The sequence below is a fragment of the Panthera pardus genome, unplaced genomic scaffold (assembly GCF_024362965.1).
Source record: "Panthera pardus isolate Hobbes unplaced genomic scaffold, ASM2436296v1 HiC_scaffold_12, whole genome shotgun sequence".
In the NCBI taxonomy this organism is placed as follows: domain Eukaryota; kingdom Metazoa; phylum Chordata; class Mammalia; order Carnivora; family Felidae; genus Panthera; species Panthera pardus.
Window position 1 is genome coordinate 49,862,913 of NW_026526677.1, and position 26,347 is coordinate 49,889,259.

Genomic DNA, 26,347 nt, shown 5'->3' on the forward strand with positions numbered 1-26,347 from the left:
GAACACACATTCTTCATCTTAGGGTGGCCTTAAACTCAGCCCTCACATTTCAAGTCCTCCCTGGGTTCCCCTGCCCATCACAGAAAAGCTCTAGAGAGCATAGTACTTTGCCCCAACATAGATCTGGGCTCAATACTCTCCAGAGTGGCCTGGCTTAGCCCTGCCCTCCTAGATGATGCTAGGGACCTTGTCCATTAATAGAATCTTCTGAGCTGTGCTAGACTCCTGCCATTGCCAGGACAGAAGGGAGGCTGTTTCTTATCTTTATAACCTCCCACTTCCCTGGCTGGGAACTTAGGAATCTCAGGTGAAAGGGGAGAGCTTCAGGAGCGGCGGGAGGGCATGCCTTTGATTCTAGTGGGCAGCAGCTTTCTAACACTACCCAGATGTGGACTTAAAATTTACTTCAGATATCTTAAGCTGGGTATGTTTTATATATACTATACGATTTATCCTATCAACAGTGTTAGGTGGGCATTGCCATGTGTATCTTATAGGCTCAGAAGAGGGGGTCAGAGAAGGCAAGCACTTTGCCTAGAGATCATAAAACATTGAGCAACAGACAGAGCGAAGGCTTGGATCCCGGTCTGCTGACTGTAATTCCACAGAAGAGGCCTCGTTCTCTCCCTGGGGGAGTGATGAATGCTGCTCCTGTCTTCTCTCAGTCACGAGCCAACTGAGGAGGTACATTTGTACCTCTGGGATCTTTGCTGCATTCCACATCTTCATCCTTAACTAGTGCTTTTCTTTTTTTCCTGGAGTTTCCTGTTTCAGCCCCTTCTCCCCATCCTTTCTCACTTTTTCCCCAGTGGTATGTCCTTTAATTCTGTAATCACGTTTGTATCTTCAAAGCAGCTCTATGGACTTTTACTTTATTATGAAATATAAGGCCTCACATTTCTGCTTTAGCACTGACAGCGTCAGATCATGCTTCAGATGTCTCCCTCTGAGGCTCAGTTCCTTTGAGGAGATATGAAGCCACCCTCATGATGGCAGAGAAAGGTCTAGGGTTCACTGAGGACCACAGGCAAAATGGAAGTCAGAACCATTAGGATTGCTAAAGTGAATACGGCAGGGTTAGCCCAGAATTCTCGGTTTGGGTTCTATCTTGAGACTATCATATTAGGATGTAGTCTCAGCAAGAGTTTAGATAAGAGTATCTTTCTTTCTGAAAAATTTTCAAGCAGGTCACAATGTATAGTTGATGACAATGGGTAATGCAGGGTGGCCATCAGCCTTTGCTGCTGCCATTGCTACTCTTTGCGGTAAAAGCCACTCAAATTCTTATTTTCTTCTTCAGGCTTCAGATGAGCCCCCAGCATCTGAAGGTCCAAAGCCAGCTCTCCCTCTTGACAAGAATACTGCTGCTAACTTGCCCCAGGCGTCTGGGGAAGAAACCCCTCCCAGTGTCCCCCCACTGGACAACACCATCCAGCACTCCTCTCCAAATGTGGTGAGAAAGGTACTAATGGAGCCCTCATTCCCTGACCATGGGGGACCCGCTGCCACCCAAGAGCCTGGGGCCCTGGATGAGGATGACTGGGCTGGGGGGAGGAGTGTCCCTGTTCCATCCCTGGATATTACGCAGCCCTGACTCATGCTGTCTGTCCTAATGAGTCTGCAACAGAGTCCTCCTTCACCCCATTTCCACTCCCACACGCACTTAAAATGACAGCAGTTGTCCTTCATTTAGGGTGGAAGTGGTAAAGGGAAAGGGAAATTACACACTTACACAGTGCCTGGAATGGTGCATGAGCTTCACAGTTCTGTGAGGTGGGCACCCCCACTTTCTAGCTGAGGAAACTGAGGTCCAGGGCCCTATAGTTTGTAGACAAGAGGGGTGAGGTTTATTTAAAACCGGGTTTGTCAGAATCCAGAGACTGTTTTTTCTCTGCAATGAAAATGAGGGAAGTATTTTATGTGTCCCCACAACCCAAAATTGATTGGCTTTAGAATTTGAATCAGTGGAGTTTTTTGGGTGAGTGATTTGTAAGGACATCCTGCAGAGGTAGCTGAGCATCTAGGGGCACTGAGAATTCTGGAAGATAAGCTACCCTTCCTGTCCACCAACTTACCTGCTTGCTAGAAATGTTCATTTACCCCGGCAACAGCCCAGAACGCCACAGCCCATCAGCTGTCTTCCCCTTATCCCTGCCCTTCACCCTCACCCCTGTCATCCTCCTAGCTGGAACCTCATTGATGTGTTGTGCTCCCCACTCAGCCTGCCCTGTGTGCCTTGGCCTGTTTCTACTTGTCCTATTGCCTTCTTTGGCCTGGTGCCTCCTCTCAGCCCTGCACTTGAAGCTGTGTCAGCTCTTCGGTACCCTCCCAGACTGCATGCTTAGCCCTGCACATCCCCCTGGCTCTGTGGCCCCAGTACACAGTTGTCCTATGTACCTGCCCCTCACTGTGTTTCCCCCAGTGACGCTGCTGCCATATGTATCTTAGATTAGTCTATCCCAGTGACACTTGAGAAGAGACTTTAGAAAAGCAAAGGATGGCGAAATGAAATGGTAACTTGGAAAACCCTGGTGATGCTTGAAGTCTGGCCCAGGCCTCTGGTATTAGTGGTTGTTTGCCTATGCTGGGCCTGTCCTACCCTATTGAAAATGGTTTGGCCTAGAGGCCATAGAGATGCTATAAATAGGCCCTTTGTGGCTCTTAAGGGTTTAACTTTTTACACTTAGGCTGTTTGTCTATCGATCCATCCATTTATTCACTCACTGTTTTATATATATACATATATATACATATATATATACACATATATATATATACACATATATATATACACACACATATATATACTCATATGTATATATACTTATATATATGCTAGTATATGCTAGATGTTTTGCTAGGTTCCAGGCACATATCAGTGAATAAGATAGTCTCACACTGGAGCTTACAGTCTAGTGGGAGAGACAGTTAAATAAGCAACAACAATAAATATGATAAAAGGCTGTGATAGTCACTGGGGTGTATAGAAGGAGCACATAACACTGGCAGAAGAACTTTTCACAGAGGACTTCCTATGGGACATGATTTTTAAGCTGAGGTTTGAAGATGTTAGGCTAGTGAAGAGGTGGGGAGAGGGCTAGAATAAATATCCAAAACAAATGGCTAGTAGGAAAGTCCAGAAGTGAGAGAAAGCCTGGGGTGCTTAGGGGGTTTCAGATAACTTGGCTTGGTAGGAACATGAGGTGTACTGTGGATGGGAGTGAAACCAGAGTGCTTGGAAGGCCTTGTAAATTATGATACAGAGTTTAGGATTCAGTCTTGGGGGTTGTGAGGAGTGAATGAAGGATTTCTAGCAAGGAGGGACATGGTTTGAATTAAATTTTAGAAAGTTCACTTTAGCTGTAGGAAGGGAGACCAAAATACAGAGAAATAAGAGAGGCTAAATGGAATCAGTAACAATGGGTATAAGGAGGAAGCATGGACTTCAAGAGATCAGATCACAAGAGCTTTTGGACTTGAAGTCTGATTGGTGATGGAAAGTGAGGGAGAGAAAATCCTTTGGCTTGACACCCAGGTCTGTCTTGCCCACTGGGTTGCCATTCACTGAGATGGGGGCATGGAAAGAAGGGCCTATTTGGGGGGAGGAAAAAATTAAGTTTGAATTGTTGGTGTTCTCCTGTGGAAGCTACATAAGATGACCAGAAGGCAGCTAGCTCTAGGTGTATGTGGTTCAGAAGGCAACATGGGGATTGCCAGTGCTCAAGTGTAATAGAAGCCACACAGAAAATGCCAGTGCTTATTTAATGAGTCTTGGTTCTGTCCCCACACACAGTACAAAGGAAAGGAGGTGAACCGTGTGCAAGCATGGAGTCCACGCTGCCTGTGTGGGTAGCCCACAGGGATCTCTGATCAGCAAGGGGATGCTGCCCTACTGTGTGCCTTTGGGTTGGCAGTGGGGTTAGTGAAGGTCCTAGGAACTCTGACTTTTCATCTTGACCTGCTCCTGGCCCTTATTAACCTGGGCTCATGCAGAGGTTTGGAGGAGCAAGTGGCCCAGCCTTTTCCCGATGTTTTATAGGCTTCTTCATGGCTTGGACTCCCCGAGAAAGGAACCTCAATGTTGCCATCCTGGCCCAGAGCAGCCTTTGGGTCTACTTGACTGAGAGAGGTACTGGTTATACACAAAGCTACTGAGATCAGAGAAAGGGCTTTCTTTTGGTGGGAATTCATTGTCTGAAAGCTTGGATTAGGCACGGTGGAGGGTATGAAGATTGAGGACACCAAACAACATTTTGAGCATCTTATCATTAAATGATAATACTTTGTATAGCATTTTTCTATCTCTTCCCATAGGTTTTTACATGTATTTTTCCATTTTATGTCTTTGTTTATCATAGAAGTGTTATGAGGAAGCCACTTTCATATTCCCCTTTGAAAGATGTGGAAACTGAGACACAGAGAGGTTAAGTGACCCACCTAAGAGTTATACAGCTGAGCATTGGCAAAGTTGGGACCAGAGCATGGGTTGCTGGCTCTGCTCGTGCTCGGGGACTAGGTTAGACTGTCTCTCCCCGTGTACTGCAGTGTGACAAGTACGACTCCATCTGGCCGCCCACGTGCTGGATTTTCCCCCTTACAGTCGTTGGGAGTAGCCTGAGACCCTGCTGGGGAGAGCTCTTAGGACCCAGCCTCGTTTGGTCTTGGTTATCTCTATCTGGTAAAGGTGTTTTAGCCTCCAACCTGCTCCTGAGCCTGTGATGGCCTGTGAGTGCCAGGGAAGTCAGAAGTCTATGTGAAGGCCACGGACCAGAGGAAGCTGGGGCACCAGGCGTCTCTCTGGGTGTTCCACAGCGACTCCTCCATGCTCTGAGCTGTTCACTGATGTTACATCACCACGAGGAGGACTTCCGCTACAGCACAGCAGCTGTGCACAAGTACCTGGGGGTTGGTGCTGACCGAGCTGATGGTGAACGCATTGCTGCTGAAAGTGAGATAGGAATGTTTTTGAATGGGTTTTCTAGTGGCTTGAGCTCGGCAGTCTCGGAAGGAGATCATCCCACTACCTTCCCTGCATCCAGCAGGGTGTTTTGGAATGAATTTTGACATTTGCCTGGCCCTCACGTTGCCTAATCTTGGTTTAGCCACTCTGAAGAGAGACCACGGTTACCACACTACAAAGAATACCTTATATCCCAGGTGAAACTGGAAGACATTTTGATGGCTGCATTTTATACTTCTGAATGAGTCAACTGCTGAAGGACACACATGCACTCTTTTCCTCAGACCTCTCCTGAAGTCAAGGCTGTGGGCATCACAGAGAGCCTGTCTGAGCCATAATTCAGCTGCAAGGGGGACCTCTCTTCCACTCACATGTGGTCCACATCCTCCATGGAAGGCTGAGCAAGACCACCAGGATGCTGCTTATGGCTTTAGAGGAGTCTGAGATGTATTTTTAGTAAATGATGCCCAAGCAGTAGGCATTCCTGTGGTCTACATTAGTAAGAGTGACGCAGAAGAGGAAGGGATAATGACTCACATGAAGAGCATTTATATCATTATCAAAGCACTTTGATGCCTGAGTTTTTAATTTGATTCTTATAACTCAAATGTACATTAACCTGTGGAGGAGGAAATTAAAGTCCAGAGATGGGAAGTGTCTTGCTTTAACTCATACTCTAAATCTTGGCTTACGTAAAGGAAGTACTGGGTGTCCTGCCTTCATAGTCTCCAGATCCATGGCCATGGGCCAGGTCATGGCTTCTCAACTCCAGCAATGATCATTGCCTCATAGCCTGGTCTCAACAGCAGAATTTGCTCACAATCTTCCCAGGGCCTCGTGAAGCTTTCTTAGGGCACAGCCTGAGTTCTGGTCAGCAATTGCAGAACTATACAGAGTTCTGCTCTGTCCTGCTCAGAAACCAAGCCAAGTATTCCCCAGGTCTGGCTCCCTGAATTCTGCAACTTCTAGGAAGGCTCTTTCCTCTGTTCTAGCCTGATTTCACTTACAGATCAAATCTAAGATCTTTGTCTAGGTTTCCTGGTCCATGAGAAAACAGGTCCTTGCTCCTGGGCCCTAAATTTCCTTACAATGGACTGGCCAAAATATCTCTGGCCTAATTCTTCAGAGTCTCCAAGGCTAGGGTTTGAGTGTTTCATTCATTCTGGCTTTTACTTCAGATTTATAGGAATCAGCCTATTCCTTTCCTCTTCCTTCCACCTCTGACCCTAAGATCCTCTTTGCCATTTCTGTTTTTCTTGAATCATCAGGACACTGGACATTCTTCAGTTCTTATCTCTTCATCACCCATGAATGTTTTCCCATTTGATTCTGGTCAGTTAGCATGTATTACCATAGTTATAGCCAAAGGAATAGTCTTTTTTTTTTTTTTTAGATTTATGATTTAATTTAATTTAATTTTTTAAAATTTACATCCAAATTAGTTAGCATATAGTGCAACAATGATTTAAGGAGTAGATTCCTTAATTCCCCTTACCCTTTTAGCCCATCTCCCCTCCCAAACCCCCTCCAGCAACACTCTGTTTGTTCTCCATGTTTATTAGTCTCTTACACTTTGTCCCCCTCCTTGTTTTTATATTATTTTTGTTTCCCTTCCCTTATGTTCATCTGTTTTGTCTCTTAAAGTCCTCATATGAATGAAGTCATATGATATTTGTCTTTCTCTGACTAATTTCACTTAGCATGATACCCTCCAGTTCCATCCACATAGTTGCAAATGGCAAGATTTCATTCTTTTTGATTGCTGAGTAATACTTCATTGTATATATATACCACATCTTCTTTATTCATGCATCCATCGATGGACATTTGGGCTCTTTCTATACTTTGGCTACTGTTGATAGTGCTGCTATAAACATGGGAGTGCATGTGTCCCTTTGAAACAGCACACCTGTGTCCCTTGGATAAATACCTAGAGGTGCAATTGCTGGGTCGTAGGGTAGTTCTATTTTTAGTTTTTTGAGGAACTTCCATACTGTTTTCCAGAGTGGCTGCACCAGCTTGCATTCCCATCCAAAGGAATAGTCTTAATTTGTATAAGAGCTTTTCATTCAGCTGGGGGACCACTCACTGTCCATAAAAGCTACAACTTTGCTATTAAAAATCAACTTGTGAAACAACTTGCTGGGGAAATGAGTTCCTTCCTCAGGTATCTGATTCAGTTGTTTGAAGATCTACTAATGTTAAACCAGTCTACCCAATCTGAAGCTTTGAAGCACTCAGATATTCCATGATTTAATACAAATCTGTATACCTCAATCCTTATGTCCTCATCTGTTTCTTTCAACCAGAGTGAAGGCATTTAGTGTATTTCCGAGACTTAACTTCCAAGTCATTGCTCCCCTTTCCTCTGTACATTTACAAGGCAATCAGTCTTTGACAATCCTAACTACTGGGGCAAAAACCCAGAAGTGAGCAGGCAAAGCTTTGGAGCAGCAACAAGAACAGATGTCACAAAGCCCACACATTATTTCTGCATGAGATCATAAGGCCACACTCAGGTGTCTAGTATAGAGGTCTTGACAGTAAACTTAGTTACATGGTTTCCTTTGGAAATTTTAGTTTTCCTACATGGTAGCAGTAAGCAGAGTGAAGCAAGGAGTCAGGACTTCTGTAATGTCAGCTAACGACAAAGGAGAAGACAAGAACCATCACCTGGAAAAGTGCCACAGTGTGAGGTCATTTGGTGAAAGGACAAGCTAAGCCCTGCATTGCCTTATAGCATCACTGAACTACAGCCTACTCCAGCAACAGAAGTCCATCCAAGCTTGTTTCTGTCCTTAAGGAGTGGTCTCATTAGGCTTCATGAACTCTATTTAATATGACAGGGTGGTGTGTAAAGTGTTTTAGAAGTAGTCCCATTCAAAATAATTTTTTAAAGCCAACTGCATTTTGTTATTGAAAGAGGTATGGTTCAGATATATGGAAAATTAATATCTGTGGAACACCACCCTATTTGTGCTGCTTTATCCCCAGCAATATTATCTTGCTGTAAGAACCTGAAATTTATATTAAACTCAGGGCATGTGCATTAAGTGTCTGTTTATTGACTTCTCTATCATGTTTTACTAGAGCACTAGCTTTCTAGCTAATGGCACAAAAGCAAGACCAGCCAGCAGGCTTTTAAGGCTGGGCCCAGACTCCTAGTCTTAGGCCTATAGAAGCTTGGGAAATCTGTGTAATTGCTCTGTGTCTCAGTTTCCTTTTCTGTTGAATGAAAGAACAGTGCCTTCTCCAAATTTTGATAACATCATGTGACAATCATTGTAATGATATAAATAAGCACATTGAACTCCAGAAAAAGACCCAAGTGGTGAGGATGGGGATGGAGGCGGCAGGTGGACGAAGGATTGCACAGGTGACTAGTAGAAGAGGCTGACAGACAGTTCAGGGAAGTCGTAGGTCAGGCAGGTTGTGGATGCTGGTGGTTCAGACAGATTCTATAGGTTCCAGGTGAGGTGATTTAGACAGGTCACAGGTCAGGCAGGTGGCAAACAGAGATAAAGAGAGAAAAGAAGAGGAAAGGGACACATATAGGAACATACAGCATGGGGGAAGGAAAGAAAATTAGGAGCAAGTGAGGAGACACTATGTAAGAGAGGTAAGAGGCTCGGAGCAGTCTCCCCTTGTACCACAGAGATGACCTGAGCTGATTTCAGAGTGAATGTTTTTGGCATTTTTGACTTCTCTTCCTCCCTGATCTGGAAAATAGTTTTTCACTTGCAGACTTCAAAGTACATATTTTGCCTCATGAAATCTGAAGGTTTTACATGTGAAGAAGAAGGAAAGGTGTCATGTAGCTGACAACTTGGAAGGGTCAGTAGTTGCCATTTATAGACCTTACAGTTGGCCATATAATTTTGCCTTCTCTCCTTTGATCTCTGAACAATCCTGGTTGCTAGAGAGGGCAGGCAATGTCATCTCCACTGAGAGATGAGCACCTTCTGTGTGTGAGGCACCAAATGTCAGGAATGGCCATATTCTCAAGCCTAGTGTGCTCTCAAGAAGCCCTGTCCTTCCTCCCAGGCCCTGGTTCCTCAGCCTGCTTTCCTGGCCCGGAAATTTGATTCTCCCCTTGCCTCTACTCACTTTGCAGCACTGGCAGCAGGGTAGAAAGGAGGTTCTCAATCCTGTGTTTCTTTCTACACATGAAATAGTTCCTTCCATTTTAATATTTTGCATCTCTTCACTCCAGAGAGCCAAATGAAGTATCAAAAATAACTAACACACAGCATACATATGTTCCAGAAATGCAGCTGTATTTGTATAGCCTATAGAAATGGGGTGGTGCTGGCTTCCTTATAACACTTTCTCTGAGATCCTGGAAATTTCTCAGGTTCTTTTTACCACTACTAAGGCTTTCCCCTACTTCCTGATAGCTGTGGTCTCCTTGAGATTGAATGTGAATGTGGACTTGAAAAAGACTAGTCTAGTCTGCAGTCTCTTAGGACATGTTATTGACCTTGTGCTGTGTGCTCGGTGTTTATAGGAGCAGGTTCAGCAGGCCCAGCTCAAAATAAACTGTGATAGAATTTCCACAGTTCTTCTAGGGCTCAGTACTCATGTCCTCCTGTCCTCTATCATTAAGTCATACTTCATGATGCACAATAAATAATCAGGACAGGGGAGTAGATATCCTACAAAGATATCCTACCATTAATCTGGAGATGTAGAGATATCCTGCCTCTAATCTGGGGAGCGTTGTCTTTGGGGATTTAATGTTGTGCATATCTTGTGACCTACAGCACATGACCATTATTACTTGGGATTGTCCCAGGTAGATTTTGATGCCCTTAATGCTTGGCACCAAGGATCTCACACAGAGCCATCTATGTCATTGGCAGATGAGATGACAACCAGAGTTGCACTAAATATACATGTCAAATGGGGAAAAGGTGAAAGAAACCAGCTCAAAGGGTTAGACTGTCCTATGTTACAAAAGAGATTCCAACAATCTTTGGGTATTCTTGTAGGTAGATAAGGAAAGATCAAATCTTAGAAAGCTGTGGTAGTATATAAGCAGGACAGCAGGGAATGCCAAGGGATGCAGGCCAGGGCATGTTTGAGGCGGCTCTTCCATGCTTAATCTACCCAATTTGCTCTGAGTATTCTCCCCATACTTTGTTCTCCTCAATATTCCTTATCTTGGGACTTAAACTATAGAGCAAATGGAAGCCTTTTTATTGAACACTATTGCACTACCAAGGAACATCTAAAAATAAAAACTTTTCTTTGGAGAAACAAAGGTATTTAGCTTATATGCTTTTCGAATTGGGAATTAAGAATAGAAAATGTAAGCTTTACTAAAGCAGTTAAATAATAAGGGAAAGGTGTTGGGAGAGAAGAGGAAGAGATGATAAGAAGAAAGGAAAACAGGAGAGGAAGAGGGAGCAGGCGAGGGAAGGACAGAGGCTGAAGTGTAGAGTGTGGGAAGGGGAGGGGAGGAAGCACAGGGAAGGACAGAGCTAGATGGGCCACAGTCAAGAGTGTGGCTTCGGGGCCAGAGATCTGGATTCTAAATCTGTGAAAATCCCACATCAAGCATCATTCTTAGTTGGTGGAATATAGAAAGGATCCCCCGAGATTAGGAACAAGACAATTCAGCTACTATTGCTGCTTCTATTTGACCTGGTACCGGAGGTCTTAGCTGGTGGAGTAAGGCCGGAAAACACAGGAGAAAGAAGAAATAAAACTTAACTCTTCACAGATGACATGATTTGTGTTCACAGAAATTCCCCAAGTGACTTCAGCAAGGTCTCTGGTACCAGGTCAATATGCAAAAATCGTGTTTCTGCGTGTGAGCACAAGTAAAGAGAAATAGAAATATACAAAATTATGTGTTCAGTAGCATTAAAAACTTCAGATGCCTTTCTGAAACTCATTTTTCTCAAGTGTAAAATTAGGGCCATAAGAAGAAGAATAACAATAACAATAATTGCAGCAGCATTAGCCGTAGCTGGGGTTTGTTGAGTACCTACAATATGGCAGATGTTCTTTTTTTTTTTTTTTTTTTTTTTTCATTTTTTCTAGTTTTATTTTATTTTATTAAATATAATTTATTGTTGGTTTTCATACAACACCCAGTGCTTATCCCAACTAAATCTTTACATGGATTCTTTCTTTTAACCTTCACAACAACCCTTTAATGTTTGTTATGAGGATTAAGCGAGGAAATGTATGTAAGACACTTAGCAAATTTCCTTACATATAATAAATGCTCAATAAATTTTAGCTATATGAAGACAACCATTATTTTAGAGAGATGCATAGACACAGTTTTTAATAGAACTAAGCTGCTATTTGTTTGGTTTAAGATTTGTAGAATAAAAAATCACACATTATGTTGTTTTTTAAAATTGTAAATAGCTCATTAATTCATTTATTCAGCCAGGGACTGCTCCTGAGTCTAGAAATACACTGGGTAAGCAAAATAAGTAAAATCCGTGCCCTAATAGAGTTTACAATTCATGGAGGAAACGGAGATTAATCAAATGGTCTTACAGCTACGAGAATACAGTATAAAAAGGAGTTATGAGAACACAAAAGAGGGAACCAGGCCTGGGCCACAGAATGAAAAGAGGCTTTGCTCTGAAAAAAATCACAGGTGAGCTGAGTTCAGAAGGGTAAGTGGGACAGGGGCAGGGATAGGACAATGTTCCCTGGAGCAGAAGCAGTCTCTTTGAAAGGGATGAAGATTCTAGGTGGAGGGAAGGCTTGGCTTGTTTCAGGAACTGAAAAATGTGTGAGTGGCTGGAGCTCAGAGAATGGGAGGGTTCAGGGATGAACTGTGGCTGCAGAGCAGGACAGGGGATAAGCCATTGATTTCACAGTTGTCCTGAGTGGTGGAATGCACTGTAGGGCTTTATGCAAAGGAAAAGAATGGCTTTATGCAAAGGAATTAGTTCCCCAGCACTAACTGGGGCTCCCTGAGCCTTGGCATTATCTCAGAGAAAGCCTGAGGCAGATCAGAGTTTGAGCCTTCTGAACTTCCTTCAACTTTTATGTAACAGAAACTAGTCTATAGGACCCCCAGAAGGGACAAGAAGGCACTAGTGATTTAGTCAGAAGGGAATGTGAAGCTGGAGGGCAGTCCTACAGTCTGACCCTTTGACTAGGTACTGGATAGGGGTTGAGGGGCGTGGGCTAATGGTGGCTGTGTGTGTGTGTGTGTGTGTGTGTGTGTGTGCACGCACGTGCACATGCACACATGCGCATACCACCCTCAGGTCAGGTGGTAGGCTATCTCTCACTCTTCCACACTGTCTTGTCTCTTTCTCTCTCCTTCCCTCTCTCTCACACACACACATTCACACACACATGCACGCCAGTGTCCTCAGCCTGTGCCTGCCTCTCTACCAGCCTCCTTGGTGCAGGGGAATGGGAATGGGGACTTCATGTGCTGTGTGAGTTCCCTGCTACTACTAGTCTCTGAGGCCAGGGTGAAATCTGAGCGTGGGAGCTCTTGAGGGCTGCACCTCTCTCCTCCTTCCCCCCCATTCCCTGCTAAGAGCCTGACTCTGCCTTGTCTTTGCTCCTGCAGCACTCCACTTCGGTGAGCATCATGGGCTTTTCCAACACACTGGAGATGGAGCTGTCATCTACCAGGCTGGCAAGGACCCTAGAGCCACAGATCCAGAGCGTGAGCAGCCTGCCTGCCGCCCCTTCCCACATGGTACCAAGCCTGCTGAGCAGCACCCCCACAACTGTGTCCAGCCTGATGAGCAGTCAAAACCAGGCTATGCCCAGCCTGACAGTGGGTCATCTGCCGACCATACCCAGCCTTGTGCGCGGCACACCCCAGTCCGTGCCCAGCCTGATGAGTGATTCCTCCCAGGCCATCACAAGCCTAGCAAGTGATCAGTCACAGGCCAGGCCCAACCTGATGTCTGGTCCCACCCAGGCTATGCCAAGTCTGGCGACTTGTCCTCTGCAGAGCATGCCTCCAGCTTCTGACGCGCAACCAGAAACTGGATCCAGCTGCAGTCCTGGCTCTGGGCGAGCTGTAGGGAGCCTGTGCCCTGGAGATGGGGCTGACCCCTCTCTCGGGAATGCCCTGTGTAAGGTAAGTCCTGGGTAAATACCATTCCACACCCTCTACTCATCACTGGGCAAAAGGGTGGCCGCTGCAGATAAGAGCTTATCCTGGCCTTAGCTTAATAGCTTTATGACCAGTAACAATAAAAATGTCTCATTTCTTTGATTCTTGTTGGCCTTTCGCTTTTGAAAGATGGAAAGTGAGGATTCTACCCGCTTCACTGACTCTCTGAGACAAGACTCCACAACCCCTGGTCTGGATGCTTCCAAGGATTTGGCTATCCCTTCAGAACTAGAGGAGCCAATTAACCTCTCTGTGAAGAAACCCCCACTGGTCCCAGTGATCAACACATCCATGGCTCTGCAACAGTACCAGAACCCAAAAGGTGAGGCTCAAGTCAGTAGCCTGTTATTTGTGCTGGCCACAAACATGAGCTCAGCACTCCCAGGTGACAGAGAGGTCAGAAGACAGGCTCTAGGTGTGAGGGAGCAGTGTTTCTCTCTCTCTCTCTGCTCAGTTCACTTCTTCCCTCTAGAACTGACTTATTGGTACCTGTTCTGTTTTCCTCACTGTGGCCGGGGCTGATCCAGGCATGGCCAAGACTTAGCTCCATGTAACATTCCCATGGAGGTCTGGGTTAGAGGTGGGGGAAGCAGGAAGAACTCATCCCAGAAGGAAGAACTCTTCCCGGGAAGAACTCATCCCAAAACTCATCCCAGAAGGGCTAGCCTTGACAAAATATTTTAGGGAACAGAGCATGTGTGACTTTGGAGTCAGGTAGATCTATCATAGAAAACCAGCTCTGTCTTTTTATGTTTGATCCTGTGTGAGACCCCTAACCTTTCTGAGGTGATTTCTTTCTCTGTAAATGGGGCTAGTGTAACTACTTTGTAGACTACTGGGCCAAATAACTACAGTGAGATCATTTGATGACTTTCTCTGTAGTAACAAGAACTTGCCTTGCACCCAGCAGTCATCTGGATATATGGTGTGCCTCATAGTAAAGAGAATTTGGACTGGTAGAGATTGGCTCTGATTCTCTTCTCAGCTACCTACACCCCTTCTCAAATGGGACTTGCCTTCTTCTGTGGTAGGCGAGGGCTAGCTGGAAAATTTGTAAGCAACTGCCGAGTGAGAATTTGGGACTTTTTCTGTTTAGTGTATGATGTGTGTTTAGTCTGTAATGAACCGTCTATTTCCCATATATCTAATAAATGAAAATGAAATAATTTTCCCCTTGTTTCTTTGCACTGACTGAAAGACTAACTGAACACTGATTGGTTCTTATTAACTGTGTAATAATGGAAACCTGAATTTTAAACAATCAAATTTTTGGACTGTGCTTGCCCAAGGAAAGTGCCTAGGATAGTGCCTGGTGCTGAGTGGGTACTCACTAAATGCTAGTATCCTCCTCTCTCCCCGCACTGCCCCCTGCCCAGCTACACAGGCTCTACTGCTCTACCCAGGGTAGGGCTACGGGAGCCTCTTGCCTATGTGGTATGAGCTAGATTCTCAGGCAGTACTAGAATATCAGAATTTGGCTGAAAATGCAGAGACTGGACAGAATGACCCCTGAGAGCACGTAACCCCAGTATATGGGAAACAAGAGATTTCTGAGCTCATTTGGAAGGTGAGAAGCTGGCCCCTCACCCGACCCAACACTCACCCATAGACAGCCTCTGAGTGTTGTTTCTCTTTTTAAAAGAAGGTGGCCTTCTTCTCTCAGGAAGGAGAGCCGTGGTAGGATTGCCACCATTATGAATGATTACAATGTGAGTAACAGTTGTATGATAGGTGTGTGGCCAAAGGTATGAATAGCACATGAATGGAAGGTATGGGTATTGGGCATGTTGTTATAAATGTATGTCACAGGTATTTGTCTTTTGCATTAGAGTATGAGAATTTTAAACAAGGAGCCCTGGAATTGGATGCAAAAGGGAACCAGAGTATCAGGTAACAGGCTCTTGGCCCAACCTCCCTCTCCCACCCCTCAACTTCATGTCCTGGGAGGTTGGCACAGAAAGCACACTTGATGACTTCACTAGAAGCAAAAGTTTGCCTGCAACTGTCTTCTTCAACTCCTAGACCCTTGAGTAGGATCTGTGTGGTTGGGAGTCTGGAATGCCTGTGGAAGTCTGGGATGCCTGTGGGAAGCTATCCTGGCTCCTGCACCAGACGGCATGTGCTCTGTGTGAAGTCCTCCCTCTTTAGGAATCCCCTCTTCTTTGAGCAAACAGCTCGCCGGGGGTGGGAGGGAGAAACATGGGCCTGCATGGGGTGGTACTGAGGAGATCTTGAGCAGCAGTTCAGTTGTCGGATCATGGTTGAGCTGACTTAGAGGCTGGGGTCAGAGGAGGCTCCCACTAAGACCCAGGGGTGTCCCTCTTGCCACAGGCCCTTCAACAGCGAGCCTAAGATTCCCTATGTGCGACTGGAGCGGCTCAAGATCTGTGCTGCCTCCTCGGGAGAGATGCCTGTGTTCAAGTTGAAGCCCCAGAAGAATGAGCAGGATGGGAGCTTCCTGCTGATCATCGAGTGTGGCACTGAGTCCTCCAGCATGTCTATTAAGGTACCACTCTGCTCTGTCTTGTCCTTGAGCTTGGCCCACCTTAGGAGCCTCTCTTCTTTCTCCACTTCATTCAGAATTCTGGCTCTGGCCTTGTCCAGAGTCTGAGTGGGGCTGCAGCCTGACCAGACTTGTCCTCGGCAGCCAGGGGCTTGTGAGATGCATATCAGGAGGCTCAGCATTCTTGGGGCTCAGCTGGCCTGGGGGCCTGGAATAAATTGGTGCCCAGGGCTTGTCAGTCCCTCCTCTCCCTCCCTCCACAACTTGTTGGTGCTGTGCTGACTGCTCAGACTCACTTCTTCTCCAAGGTCAGCCAGAACAACATGCCTGATGCCATCCAGGCCCCAAGTCTGGGGGGAAGAAAGGTCACTGTCACTTCTCTGGCGGGGCAGCAGCCACCAGAGGGGGAGGGTGCATCTCCTGAAGAACAAAGACTCATTCCTCGGACCCCTGGAGCCAAGAAGGGGCCCCCGGTACCAATAGAGAATGAGGACTTCTGCGCTGTGTGCCTCAATGGGGGAGAGTTGCTGTGCTGCGATCGCTGCCCCAAAGTGTTCCACCTTTCCTGCCACTTGCCGGCCCTGCTCAGCTTCCCCGGGTGAGTTGTGCCAATCTAGGGCCATTGGCTGCCTAGCAGGGTGATCTTCCAGGGATGACTATTCCAGGCCAGGCCCACAGAGCTCCCTCAAATGGGCTTCCTCCCCTCTCTGGGCCTACATGAATTGCAGGTATGTGAGTCAGTGGCCCTACTGCCTTGTGCCTTCTATGCATAGATAGGAAGGTGTTTGAAATTTGAGTGGCTGTTTTTCTTCCTCTGTTCCCAGTTTCTTCCTACACACACAGGTTTGTCCCCATACTCCCCTCTCAGCCCCTTGCTAAATCCAATTTTTTTCTGGATTCACTCCATCCCAAGTTAGTGAATTTCTTTAAAGCTTGTGGTTAGGAAGCCATTCCCTACAGGGCAGGCCTAGGGACTGAGTCTCCCATACCATTCTCTCTCTCTGCCCCCATCTTGGAGCAGAGGGAGAGGGGAGGTGGCTCTGGGCCACCTGCTGATGCCTAATTTGGCCTCATCTGCCTCTGCAGGGGAGACTGGGTATGTACCTTGTGCCGCAGCCTGACCCAGCCCGAGATGGAGTACGACTGTGAGAATGCTCGCTATAATCAGCCTGGAATGCGGGCCACTCCTGGCCTGAGCATCTATGACCAGAAGGTAGGGAGGGGTTTCTGAAAACAAGGTTCCCTGCCTGGGGCAGCCTCCCTGTGCCAGGGGCTGAGGCCTTTCTGAGGGGGATGGGAAGTCTCTCCAGGTATCTCACTGTTGGGCTATGCCTGACAGCTTGGCCCATGGGGGTTTTTGCTATGGATTCCCTTCTGCCAGCTGTCTTCCTCTAGTCTGGCAGGCTGTGCTGTGCCTTAACGTGTTGGCCCACGCCCTGTGGGACAGAGCTGACCCTGCTGGAGTTATCAGGGTCACTGTCTTCAGTTCTTGAGATGGGGCCAGGCCGAAGTAACGTGCTGCCATTCTGGTTTCTGCAGAAGTGTGAAAAGCTGGTACTGTCCTTGTGCTGCCATAGCCTCAGCCTGCCCTTCCATGAACCTGTCAGCCCGCTGGTAAGGAAGGCTTCCTGTTTCTGCCGGCTCCGAGGGCCCTGGGCCTGGGTGTGAGTCCAAGTGCTACCCTGGGGCGGGCTCAGAGCATGGCCGCTGGAAGTCTGATTAATCCGTGCATGGGTTAGCGGACTCAGTGTGGCCACCGCAGCCCCCCAGCCCAGCTGCTGCTACACCACACCTGACTTGACAGTGAAACATTCCTCCTTCTCCCTTTTTGTCTCCTTTCTTCCCTTTTCTTCTTGCTGCTGTTCTCTTGTTCTCTTGTTCTATTTCACATCTGTTTCAACTCATTCTCCATCTCTCCCTCTTTCTTCTCTGTACCTCTACTTCTCTCTTCCTGCTTTGCTTCCCCTTCTTTGCTCCCCCAAGGCTCGGCATTACTACCAGATTATCAAGAGGCCCATGGACCTGTCAATCATTCGGAGGAAGCTGCAAAAGAAGGACCCAGCTCACTACACCACCCCAGAGGAGGTGGTGTCAGACGTCCGCCTCATGTTCTGGAACTGTGCGAAGTTCAATTATGTATGTCTTGCCTGTTTTCCCCCTCCTCTATTTCCCAGTGACCCCAAGACTCATGCCTGGATGGGGGCTATCAGGTTTGGTCCTGAGCTGCCATAAGGACATGGGAAACTTTTAGGGTCTCCCATAGTGAGTGTTTAAAAGCTCTCTCCCACACTTGGGCCTCAGTGTGGACTCAGAAGGAAGAAGGGGGGAATGCTGGTGGTTGGCCCTCTGTGGGTAACTGTCAGGGTCACTTCTGCTTGAAGAGATGGTACTAAACTGGTTTGGTCTTGAGTCTTCAGGAGAAAATGTCACATTCTAGAGCTCCAGGAAACCTAGCCAGGCTTTGTGCTCTTTGTATAGCTCTTGAGAGACCTGGAAGAGATGGGGTGGTGGATACGGGCCAGACCATCACTGCTCTCCTTCCCCTTCAGCCCGACTCAGAGGTTGCAGAGGCCGGCCGCTGCCTGGAAGTGTTCTTTGAGGGCTGGTTGAAGGAGATCTACCCGGAGAAACGGTTTGCCCAGCCAAGGCAGGAGGACTCAGACTCCGAGGAGGTGTCAAGCGAGAGTGGGTATTCCACTCCGCAGGGTTTCCCATGGCCCCCCTACGTGCAGGAGGGCATCCAACCCAAGAGGCGGCGGCGACATATGGTAAAGAGTTGCTGCCAGCTGGCAGGCAGGTTGTGGGGCCGGTGGGTGGGCAGTCAGGGGGCACCCAAGCAGCGTGTACAGAGCAGCCTAAAGCAAAGCTGCTGGAGGCACAAAGAGTGCTCAGAAGGAACCCTTGCTCCCAAGCCTGTAGTCTAACAGGAAGTCAGGGCAGTGCAGGGCTCATCAAGTCTCATTACCACTGAGGCTTGAAACTCAGAGAGGTGGATGCATCTGCCCAGGGTCACCCAGCAAATTAACAGCAGAATCAGGGTGGGAAGCCAGGTCTCCCGATTCACAGCTCAATGCTGATTCTTCTCCACTGTGGTCCCCGGAAGAAGAGAAACACCTGGTCTCAGGGCCTGGTCTCAAATTCCGTTTGGGAGAAAGGAAGGGATATTTTCAGCTCCTTGGTGTAGAGAAGGAGGGAGAGGTGTTGCTTACAGTAGAGAGACCGCTTCTGATCTGTGTCTGGTCCCACATATGCAGACATGGGACACAGTTCAGTGCTGTTTCATTCCGCTGAAATGTCTTGCCTGCCTGCCTGCTGTGTGCAGCCATCCCCAGTTGTTTACATCACTTGGCCCACCATGTTTAGTGGCTGCAGTGAGTTTTGCTGTTGCATTCCTGGGGCAGAGGAAAACACTTTGGCTCTGGGGAGTCCCAGTCTGGACACTTTGCCTTTGCACGTTAATAAGCACTACCTTTGGTTATTTTGATTCCACACACACATATTTTTTTTTCTTTCAGGAGAATGAAAGAGCAAAAAGAATGTCGTTCCGCCTGGCCAGCAGCATCTCCCAGGTGTGAGAGCTGGTGGTACAGCAAGCACTCTGGCAGCTGGCGCCCCATCCTGTTGACCACTCCTCCCCACCTTTCAGCTCATTCTCTTCAGATCGTGGATGTGAGACAAGTCTTGTCGAGCTGTGTAGTGCTCTTTGCCGTTTGCATCTTACGACATTCATTTGGGAGCCATAGTGCATCCACTACAGAGAAGATTTCAGTAATAAACAGCAAAGAGGGAGGTGTTCCCTATTACCAGAAAAATCAGATGTGTGGGGTCCACTTGACAAGACCAAGTCTGGTCAGGCTTGGGAGGACTTAACTTCCTTGGTGACTGCTCTCTGCTAAGGAGAGCAGACTTTTCTCACCTTTCAGTGTGCAGGGCTCAGGAGCAATGTATCTATCTGAAGTCCTCCTGGGTCCAGAAGAGGGTAAAAGAAGGGAGAGAGGTTCTGACATATGGCAGGCCTGTGATCCCTGGCCCAGCACAGCCAAAGACTGTCACTGTTTGCCTTTGCTTGGCCTGCCAGGACAGGAAGCTGCCCTGGGCAGGGTGATGGAGGCTTCCAGAGGCCATAGGTCTCAATTGGTGCCTATTCGGGTTCTAACGGTTTTCAGGGTATTTGTTTCTCATGCTCCCTGTCCCGATGTTGACTTAGGTGGCCGCTATGAAAGTGCTCTAGGTGGTATGTATGGCATTCTTGACGGGGCCAGGTGGCTGTGCAGGGACCACCGACAGCTTCAGGCTCAGACGTGCAGGCTTAAGGAGATGTCAACTTCAGAGCCTGTCCTCTGTGCCACTTACTTTGGGTTAATAACTCTTCTTTAGTGTCAGAACCTGCCTTCCTAGAAGTGATTGTCAGTGGCCATCCCTTCATTGTCTCCACTCAGAGATCTGGAGCCCGAGTTCTGCTTGGGTAAACCTGAGAGTTGGGTTGGGCAAGGGGAGTGACCCAGAACTGGCTTGCTGTGCTAGGCTTCTCCTCTGTCGTAGAGATCCTAGTTCTCAGCCTTTCCACGTTCGCAGAGCCAAAGATCAGAAGTGAGTTCTCTGACTCGCTCACCCCCAGGCTGTCTGCAGCCCCCAAAAAAGTCAGGACTCTACTGGCAGCCCTTTTCTGTTGGAGGTTGGAGAAGGCCAAAGGGACTGCCAGGAGCGTGGTGTAATCATTCATGGGGGAAGTTCTGTCTAGGGTAGAGAAGAGGAAACTGACAGGTGAGAAGCCAGTGTCCTTCAGTGACTTTGAAGCAACTTCAGGACATCACTTCTCCAAGAATGCAGAAGGAAATGTTCTGGAAGCCATGGGAACAGGAATTCCAGACTCTATCTCAGATGGAGATGGATCTTCATGGTCCGTGTGGGGTGTTTGGGGAAGGCTGCATAGGCAGATGCTGGGGGTCAAGCTACTTCCTCAGCCAGGACTTGGTTGAGAAGGACCCTATTGCTGATGGTGTTGGGGGAGCTGCAGACCTGGCGCTTCAGTGGGCTGGCTCAGAGACATCACTTTGTCGTGGCTTGGCTTTATTTTTGCTAAAAGATGAAATTTAAGGAAGCTGTTGTTTGTAGGGCCTTTGTTAAGGGGAACATTCTGCTTAGAGGAAGCTCTGCTTTCCTTGTCAGTTGGTGGTGCTGCTCATTTCCTTCACCACCCAGGCTGAGAGGCCATCCTCCGCCGGCCATTCTTTCACCAGCACCTGCCAGGCTCTCCTGCGCAGACAGGCTTCCATAATCCCGTTTCCCAGTTTGGGGTAACTAAGTCTTTCGTGCTTCACTAGCCAGGCAATCTTTAGACCTAGCCCTCTGTTCTTTGGGGCTCACATGACTCTCTGGCTTAGGCTCTGGCCACTTTCCTTTCAATGTTTGAATCGTTTTCTCTGTTTAGTTGACTTGGCGAGGTTCCCTCTGTAATTACCTCATGAATTCATGCTCTAGGTCATCTTTCCTGTGTTGTGGCCCCCATTTCCACCTTCCCTGAGTGAGAATCATGGTGCTTTGTGTCAGATAGCCAGGTGAGGGCTGTGACAGTCTCAAACCTGACTGAGATCCTTCCACAGGACCAACCGGAGACTACAAATATAAAGCAGAAATACGGGGCTAAATGCTTAGCTCCCCTTTTATTCATGAAGCTCCTAGCTGGGTATAGCCTGCTGGGCCAGGGGATCGTAGTAACGTAGTCAAGAGTCACGTATTCCTTTCCCACCGCAGAGACCCTGCATGCTGAGAGGCCCACTTTCGGCACCTGAGCAGATGTAGGGTATCCTCCCTGCAAGGGTGCAAGGCCATGGCCTGCCACACCACCCCTGCATTGCTTACCCCACACCACTGCCCTCCCCCAGGCTTTTCCTGTGTACTTAGCACCAATGTTTTGTGTCATGGTTTTTGTTTTGTTTTGTTTTGCATGCAGAAAACAGAACATGACTTTTTATAAATTAAAAAAAAAAAGCTGCTAGCTGAGTGACTGACTTCAGTGGCTCTTCCTTAACATCTGAGCTGTTCCTGCTTTTGACTCACTCCCACAATGGCCCCTTTTGAAGTCAGGCAAGTCCTTTGGCCCTTGACAAAGTCATGAAATGGAAATACAGCAAGTTCTGGGGCCTCACAGTATAGAATGCAGTCCTAGAGGAGAAGTTGAGCTCCTTGGACGTGGGAGAAACAGGAGAGCCAAGCGGCTTCAGTGGAGGCAAAGGCGGGGGGGGGGGGGGGGGGTTTCAGTGCAAACACTGCTGCAGGATGAATTGCAGAGTCCTCTTCCAGAACGTGGGCAGGCTGGCCCTACCTGACTCCTAATAATTGCCAACTATACCCTCTGCAGGTCCTCCTCCCACAGTAGCAGCTGCTGGGCCCTCTGTAGGCTCTGCGCCAGGCAGTCCTCACCATCAGACTCGGTGGGTTCTGGCTCCCTGTGCCCTCTTCTGGTGACAGCTCTTTGCCTTGCTCCTAAGACCTAGACCCCTCCTTATTTGTTCCTGGGCTCCACTCTGCTCCCTCTCTGACTCCAGGATGCCCCCTGTAGTTTTCCCTTCTGAACCCCCCAACACCTTCTGGATCACCATGCCCTGTGCTTCCTCTTCTGCTTCTCCTCCCTCCCTGCTGTTTATTTAAATGCCTGCTCCTTTAGCTCAGTTTCCTGACCCTCTCTCTCTCTTTCTTTGTTCTCCCAGTCTTTCAGCCTTCTCCTGGTGGGCTGCTTCCTCTCCCTACCCTGAACCTGTGACCCATCACACACTGACCTTTTTTATCAGCATCCTGAACTTTCTTATCCTCTCCATCTCAAAACTTCCCCTGAAACTGCCAACCATTCTCCATTTTCTGCATCAGCTTATTTGCTGCTCTGTCTTCCTGGGTTGCTAAACATGACAGATTCAGAGTTGACACCCTCAGATGGGCTGTCAGCATTGAATGGGTATCTTTGATGTGATTGCGTTGCTCTCTGTCCATGCCCCTCATCTTTGCTTTCAGCCAACGACTGACCTCATTGCCTATTCACAGAAAAGTCCCTAAAGCAAGAACCTCCTTGCCCATTGGCTCCTTTCTCCTTCCCATCTGTCTGTGTCTACATCCCTCCTCACATCCTTCCCTTTTGCTCCTGTTGGGTGCTCTGTTTCTTGAATCCTGCTGTATGGCCTCCAAGACTTTGCTCTGCCCCTCATCCACTGCCCCATTTGCTGGGGTCTTAACTTCCCTCTCACTGGTGCTCCACATAGCCTACAAACAAGCAAAGGTCTCCCCAAGACTGAAGCAAAACGCTTAGGGTATGTTGCCCCTTATACATTTTCCTTATTAGCCAAGTTTCTTTTTTTTTTTTTTTTAATTTTTATTAAAAAAATTTTTTTAACATTTATTTATTTTTGACAGAAACAGAGCATGAGTGGAGGAGGGGCAGAGAGAGAGGGAGACACAGAATCCAAAGACAGCTCCAGGCTCTGAGCTGTCAGCACAGAGCCTGACGTGGGGCTCGAACCCACGAATCACGAGATCATGAGCTGAAGTTGGATGCTCAACTGACTGAGCCACCCAGGAGCTCCCAAGTTTCTTTAAAAAAGGATTTTTTCCATTAGTTCTTCTCAGTTGCTCTTCAACCCTCCACAGTTTTTCATAAAAGTCACCAGTGACCACCCATTGCCAAATAGAAAGAAGACCTTTCAGTCCTCAGCTGTCTGGAACTCTCCACAGCATTTCACACCACTTCACAGCATTTCTACCACTTCCTCTTTGAAACAGCCCCTTCACATGGCCTTTATGACACCATAAGTCCCTGGATTATTCTCTTACCTTTCAGCCACACAGGCTGAGCTTTCCTTAAAATCTTGACAAGGGAACATCCATAGCGCTTTGTGGTCTCTCCCCTTCAGGAATTGGGCCATCAGGAGGAATCACAGCCTCTCTGCTCCCCACCCTCTAAGTCTCCCATTTTCCTTGAGTCCGTTTCTTCTCCTGGACTCAGTTCTCCCCATGCCAGTCATGTTTATGAACTCTCTAGGGAGGACAGCATCTGTGAGCCCTTCCCTCTGTTTTTCCCAGTGCGTGATGGAGACAGGTTTTAGATTTAGTCGCCAAGAGGTCCCATCTAAATCAGCCCACGAATGTGGATTGAGCCTTACCAAGAAACAGTTTGATAAATGGGATTCCCAGGCTGATGGCAGCTCCCAAGTACAAGTTAGAGGCACTTGGGATCATGGTATACCATGTTGCCATGCATGGTTCAGTGAGCTCCTAACCAGGAGGAGGATCCTGGCAGGGGTGAGTGTAATACTCACCAGTAATACTGGTAATACTCTGGTAGAGGGAAAACTGAGAAGTGCTGTGATTCATCACTTGCTTGGGGCTCTGCTGAGGTCATCCTGGCCTCTTTAGCCAGGTCTTTCCCATCTGATCACCACCACCTGCTTGCTCCAGTTGTTCCTAGAGCTGGAGGTAGATGGTGGTTGTTTTCTTGGAGGTGGGGAAATATACTAGAAACTTACGTGACTTGAGATGCTGAACACCTAAATTTCACCTCTGCCAGTTATGAGCCATGTGACCTTGGGTACAGTTTCCCCTTCTATAGAGTTGGTGGAGGGGGGAGGGTTGAAAACAGGGATCTCTCAGAGGCTTTATAGCTGGAAAGATGGTGATACTGATTCTAACTCTAAAGCTCAGGCCACACAGGGAGCAAGGGAATGTTGGGGAGTCTTGGCCAAGATAGGGCAAAGGGACTCATAGGCCAAACTGAGGTGCTTTGAGGAAAGCAGCTTTGAGCTGCTTCTTGAACTGTATACCCATTCCTCAAGCTGCATCTCTTTCTTGGATATCCAGGGTGAATTCCTCTTAGGCCTTTTTCAGAAGTGGCCATTAGATCCAAAGTGGTTGGGGGCAGGAGGGAGGAATATTGTAAAGGGAAATGTCACTGATCTTAAAAGGACCTACACATTCAAGAACAAATTAAAAAATAACACTTTTCTTTACCAATAATTGTGTCCTGGAGTGTTTCTTCAGTAGCAATGGTTGAACCTACTTCATGGTCTTTTTGCCTCATCATTAAGAGCCCAAGGTGGGGAATAGACTGGGAAGCCTTCTCTCTAGGGAAGAACTCAGCTCTCTGCTTCTTATTGAATGAACACAGCCCATTCCTCAAAATTAAGGCAATGAGGTTGAGGTAGAGTTAGGGGAAAACCACCTGAGTGCCCACCACTTCTAGGCAATGAACACCTCAAGAATGTTCCTTTATCTAGTGCCATTCCCCAGTCGCCTAGACTTAGCTGTCTTCTCTGCCCACTCTACGCCAGTGGTGTCTAGCCATTTAGGGTGTAAGGACATTGTTCTGAATATTCATCATTCATTTTAACTGCATAGAATCTGAACCCCTTTCCTATTTGGGTGAATTCCCCACTTCAGGAGTCTTGAGAGGAAGAGCTAACTCCTCACCACAGTAGCTAAATGTACTAAAATCTTGATTTACCATGTCCCTGGTAGCCAGGATACAGTTCTAATGGTAGTCATTAAAATAAGCATGGGGGGGTGGTGGTGGCTCAAGGACCACAGAGACTTCTTGGTGGTGGTATTGGTTGCAGGTAGGTGAGGTTTTCATGGCAGCAAGAGCAGCAGAACAAGTTGAAGCCCCTGGTGCCTGATGGCAGGGATGGTTCCTACAGCAGACCAGTTAGCTCCCAGTTCTCTCGCCTTTCCAACGGCTCTATGAACTCTCTAAACAAATATTTTAAGAAACTCATTTTCTGCTTAAATTAACCAGAATTGGGTTCTTTTACTTGGAACTAAGCACCCTAACTGATGCAGAAATCTCAGAGAATCTAGTGAAGTCAGGGACCCACTCTCCAAGCTCCAGACCCACATGTCCTATGGTCTATTGGACACCTCCACTTGGGTGTCTCAATGTCACCTGACATAGTAGCCAGTCCCTGGCACCCTTAACATATTCTTCTTCAATATTCCCTATCTTGAAAGCCAGGGATGCGGGAAGAAAACCAGGAGGATGTGGTGTCAGAGAAGTTTGTGTTTCAAGGAAGGATGATCATCACTTTTAATATTTAAAATGATACCTGGAAGTCTTCTCTAAACTTATCCCTTTCCAGACTGGCCCAAGTACCTGAAACCTTATCCACACCTCCTCTGAGTTTTCTTCTGTGTTTGTCCTTACTAATTTTCTAAGTACTATCTTTCTCCAGGTCCCAGGGACATCAGCCTGTCCACTCTGACCTCCTCAGTTTCCATGGCAAGCAACTACAGCAAGCCTACTCCCCAGAGCAAGCCCTGTCCTGACAGGCAGGCCTATAGCAGACCTGTTCCTCTTGCACATGTGGCCAATGTACTATTTTATCCACTAGGCAGTAAAGGAGGAGCTTAATCCAGGGCCTAATATAAAAATAAGTACCAAAAAATTAAAAATAGCAAAGTCTAAATAAATACCCAGTGTCTAAGTTTTAACCCTATTAATTTTATAACAATTCCACAATATTTCTCCATGAATGCTGAACCTACAGAGCAGGAGACCCAGCGTACAGCAAGCCCAGGAAGCTTAGGAATATCCTTTTGGTCCAGTGGGCAAATAATGCTCTGTTTTTGGTATAAGAGTGCAGGCTCAACTGCTGTAACAACAAAAGAGACTCCAAAATAAAGGGGCTTAAAAAATAGCAATGTATTTCTTTTTCAGGTGACAGTCTGAGAGGTAAGCAAGAAGTCTTTTTCAGGTGACAGTCTGAGAGGTAAACAAGCAGTTTAAGGT

General features: G+C 47.3%; 1 protein-coding gene across 3 annotated transcripts in view; it reads left to right on the top strand.

Moving 5' to 3' along the window:
* Positions 1-24,579, top strand: part of TRIM66 (tripartite motif containing 66) — a 60,242-nt gene extending 35,663 nt beyond the window's left edge. For all 3 annotated transcript variants that reach the window (XM_019456220.2, XM_019456222.2, XM_019456223.2), the window contains 11 exons: positions 1,301-1,462; positions 12,519-13,040; positions 13,206-13,398; positions 14,906-14,966; positions 15,408-15,582; positions 15,888-16,177; positions 16,666-16,792; positions 17,119-17,193; positions 17,563-17,715; positions 18,129-18,347; positions 19,095-24,579. In XM_019456220.2, coding sequence (XP_019311765.2) covers positions 1,301-1,462; positions 12,519-13,040; positions 13,206-13,398; positions 14,906-14,966; positions 15,408-15,582; positions 15,888-16,177; positions 16,666-16,792; positions 17,119-17,193; positions 17,563-17,715; positions 18,129-18,347; positions 19,095-19,154 — 2,037 coding nt within the window. In that variant the 3' untranslated portion in view covers positions 19,155-24,579. The remainder of the gene's footprint in view (positions 1-1,300; positions 1,463-12,518; positions 13,041-13,205; positions 13,399-14,905; positions 14,967-15,407; positions 15,583-15,887; positions 16,178-16,665; positions 16,793-17,118; positions 17,194-17,562; positions 17,716-18,128; positions 18,348-19,094) is intronic.
* The last annotated feature ends 1,768 nt before the right edge of the window (positions 24,580-26,347 follow it).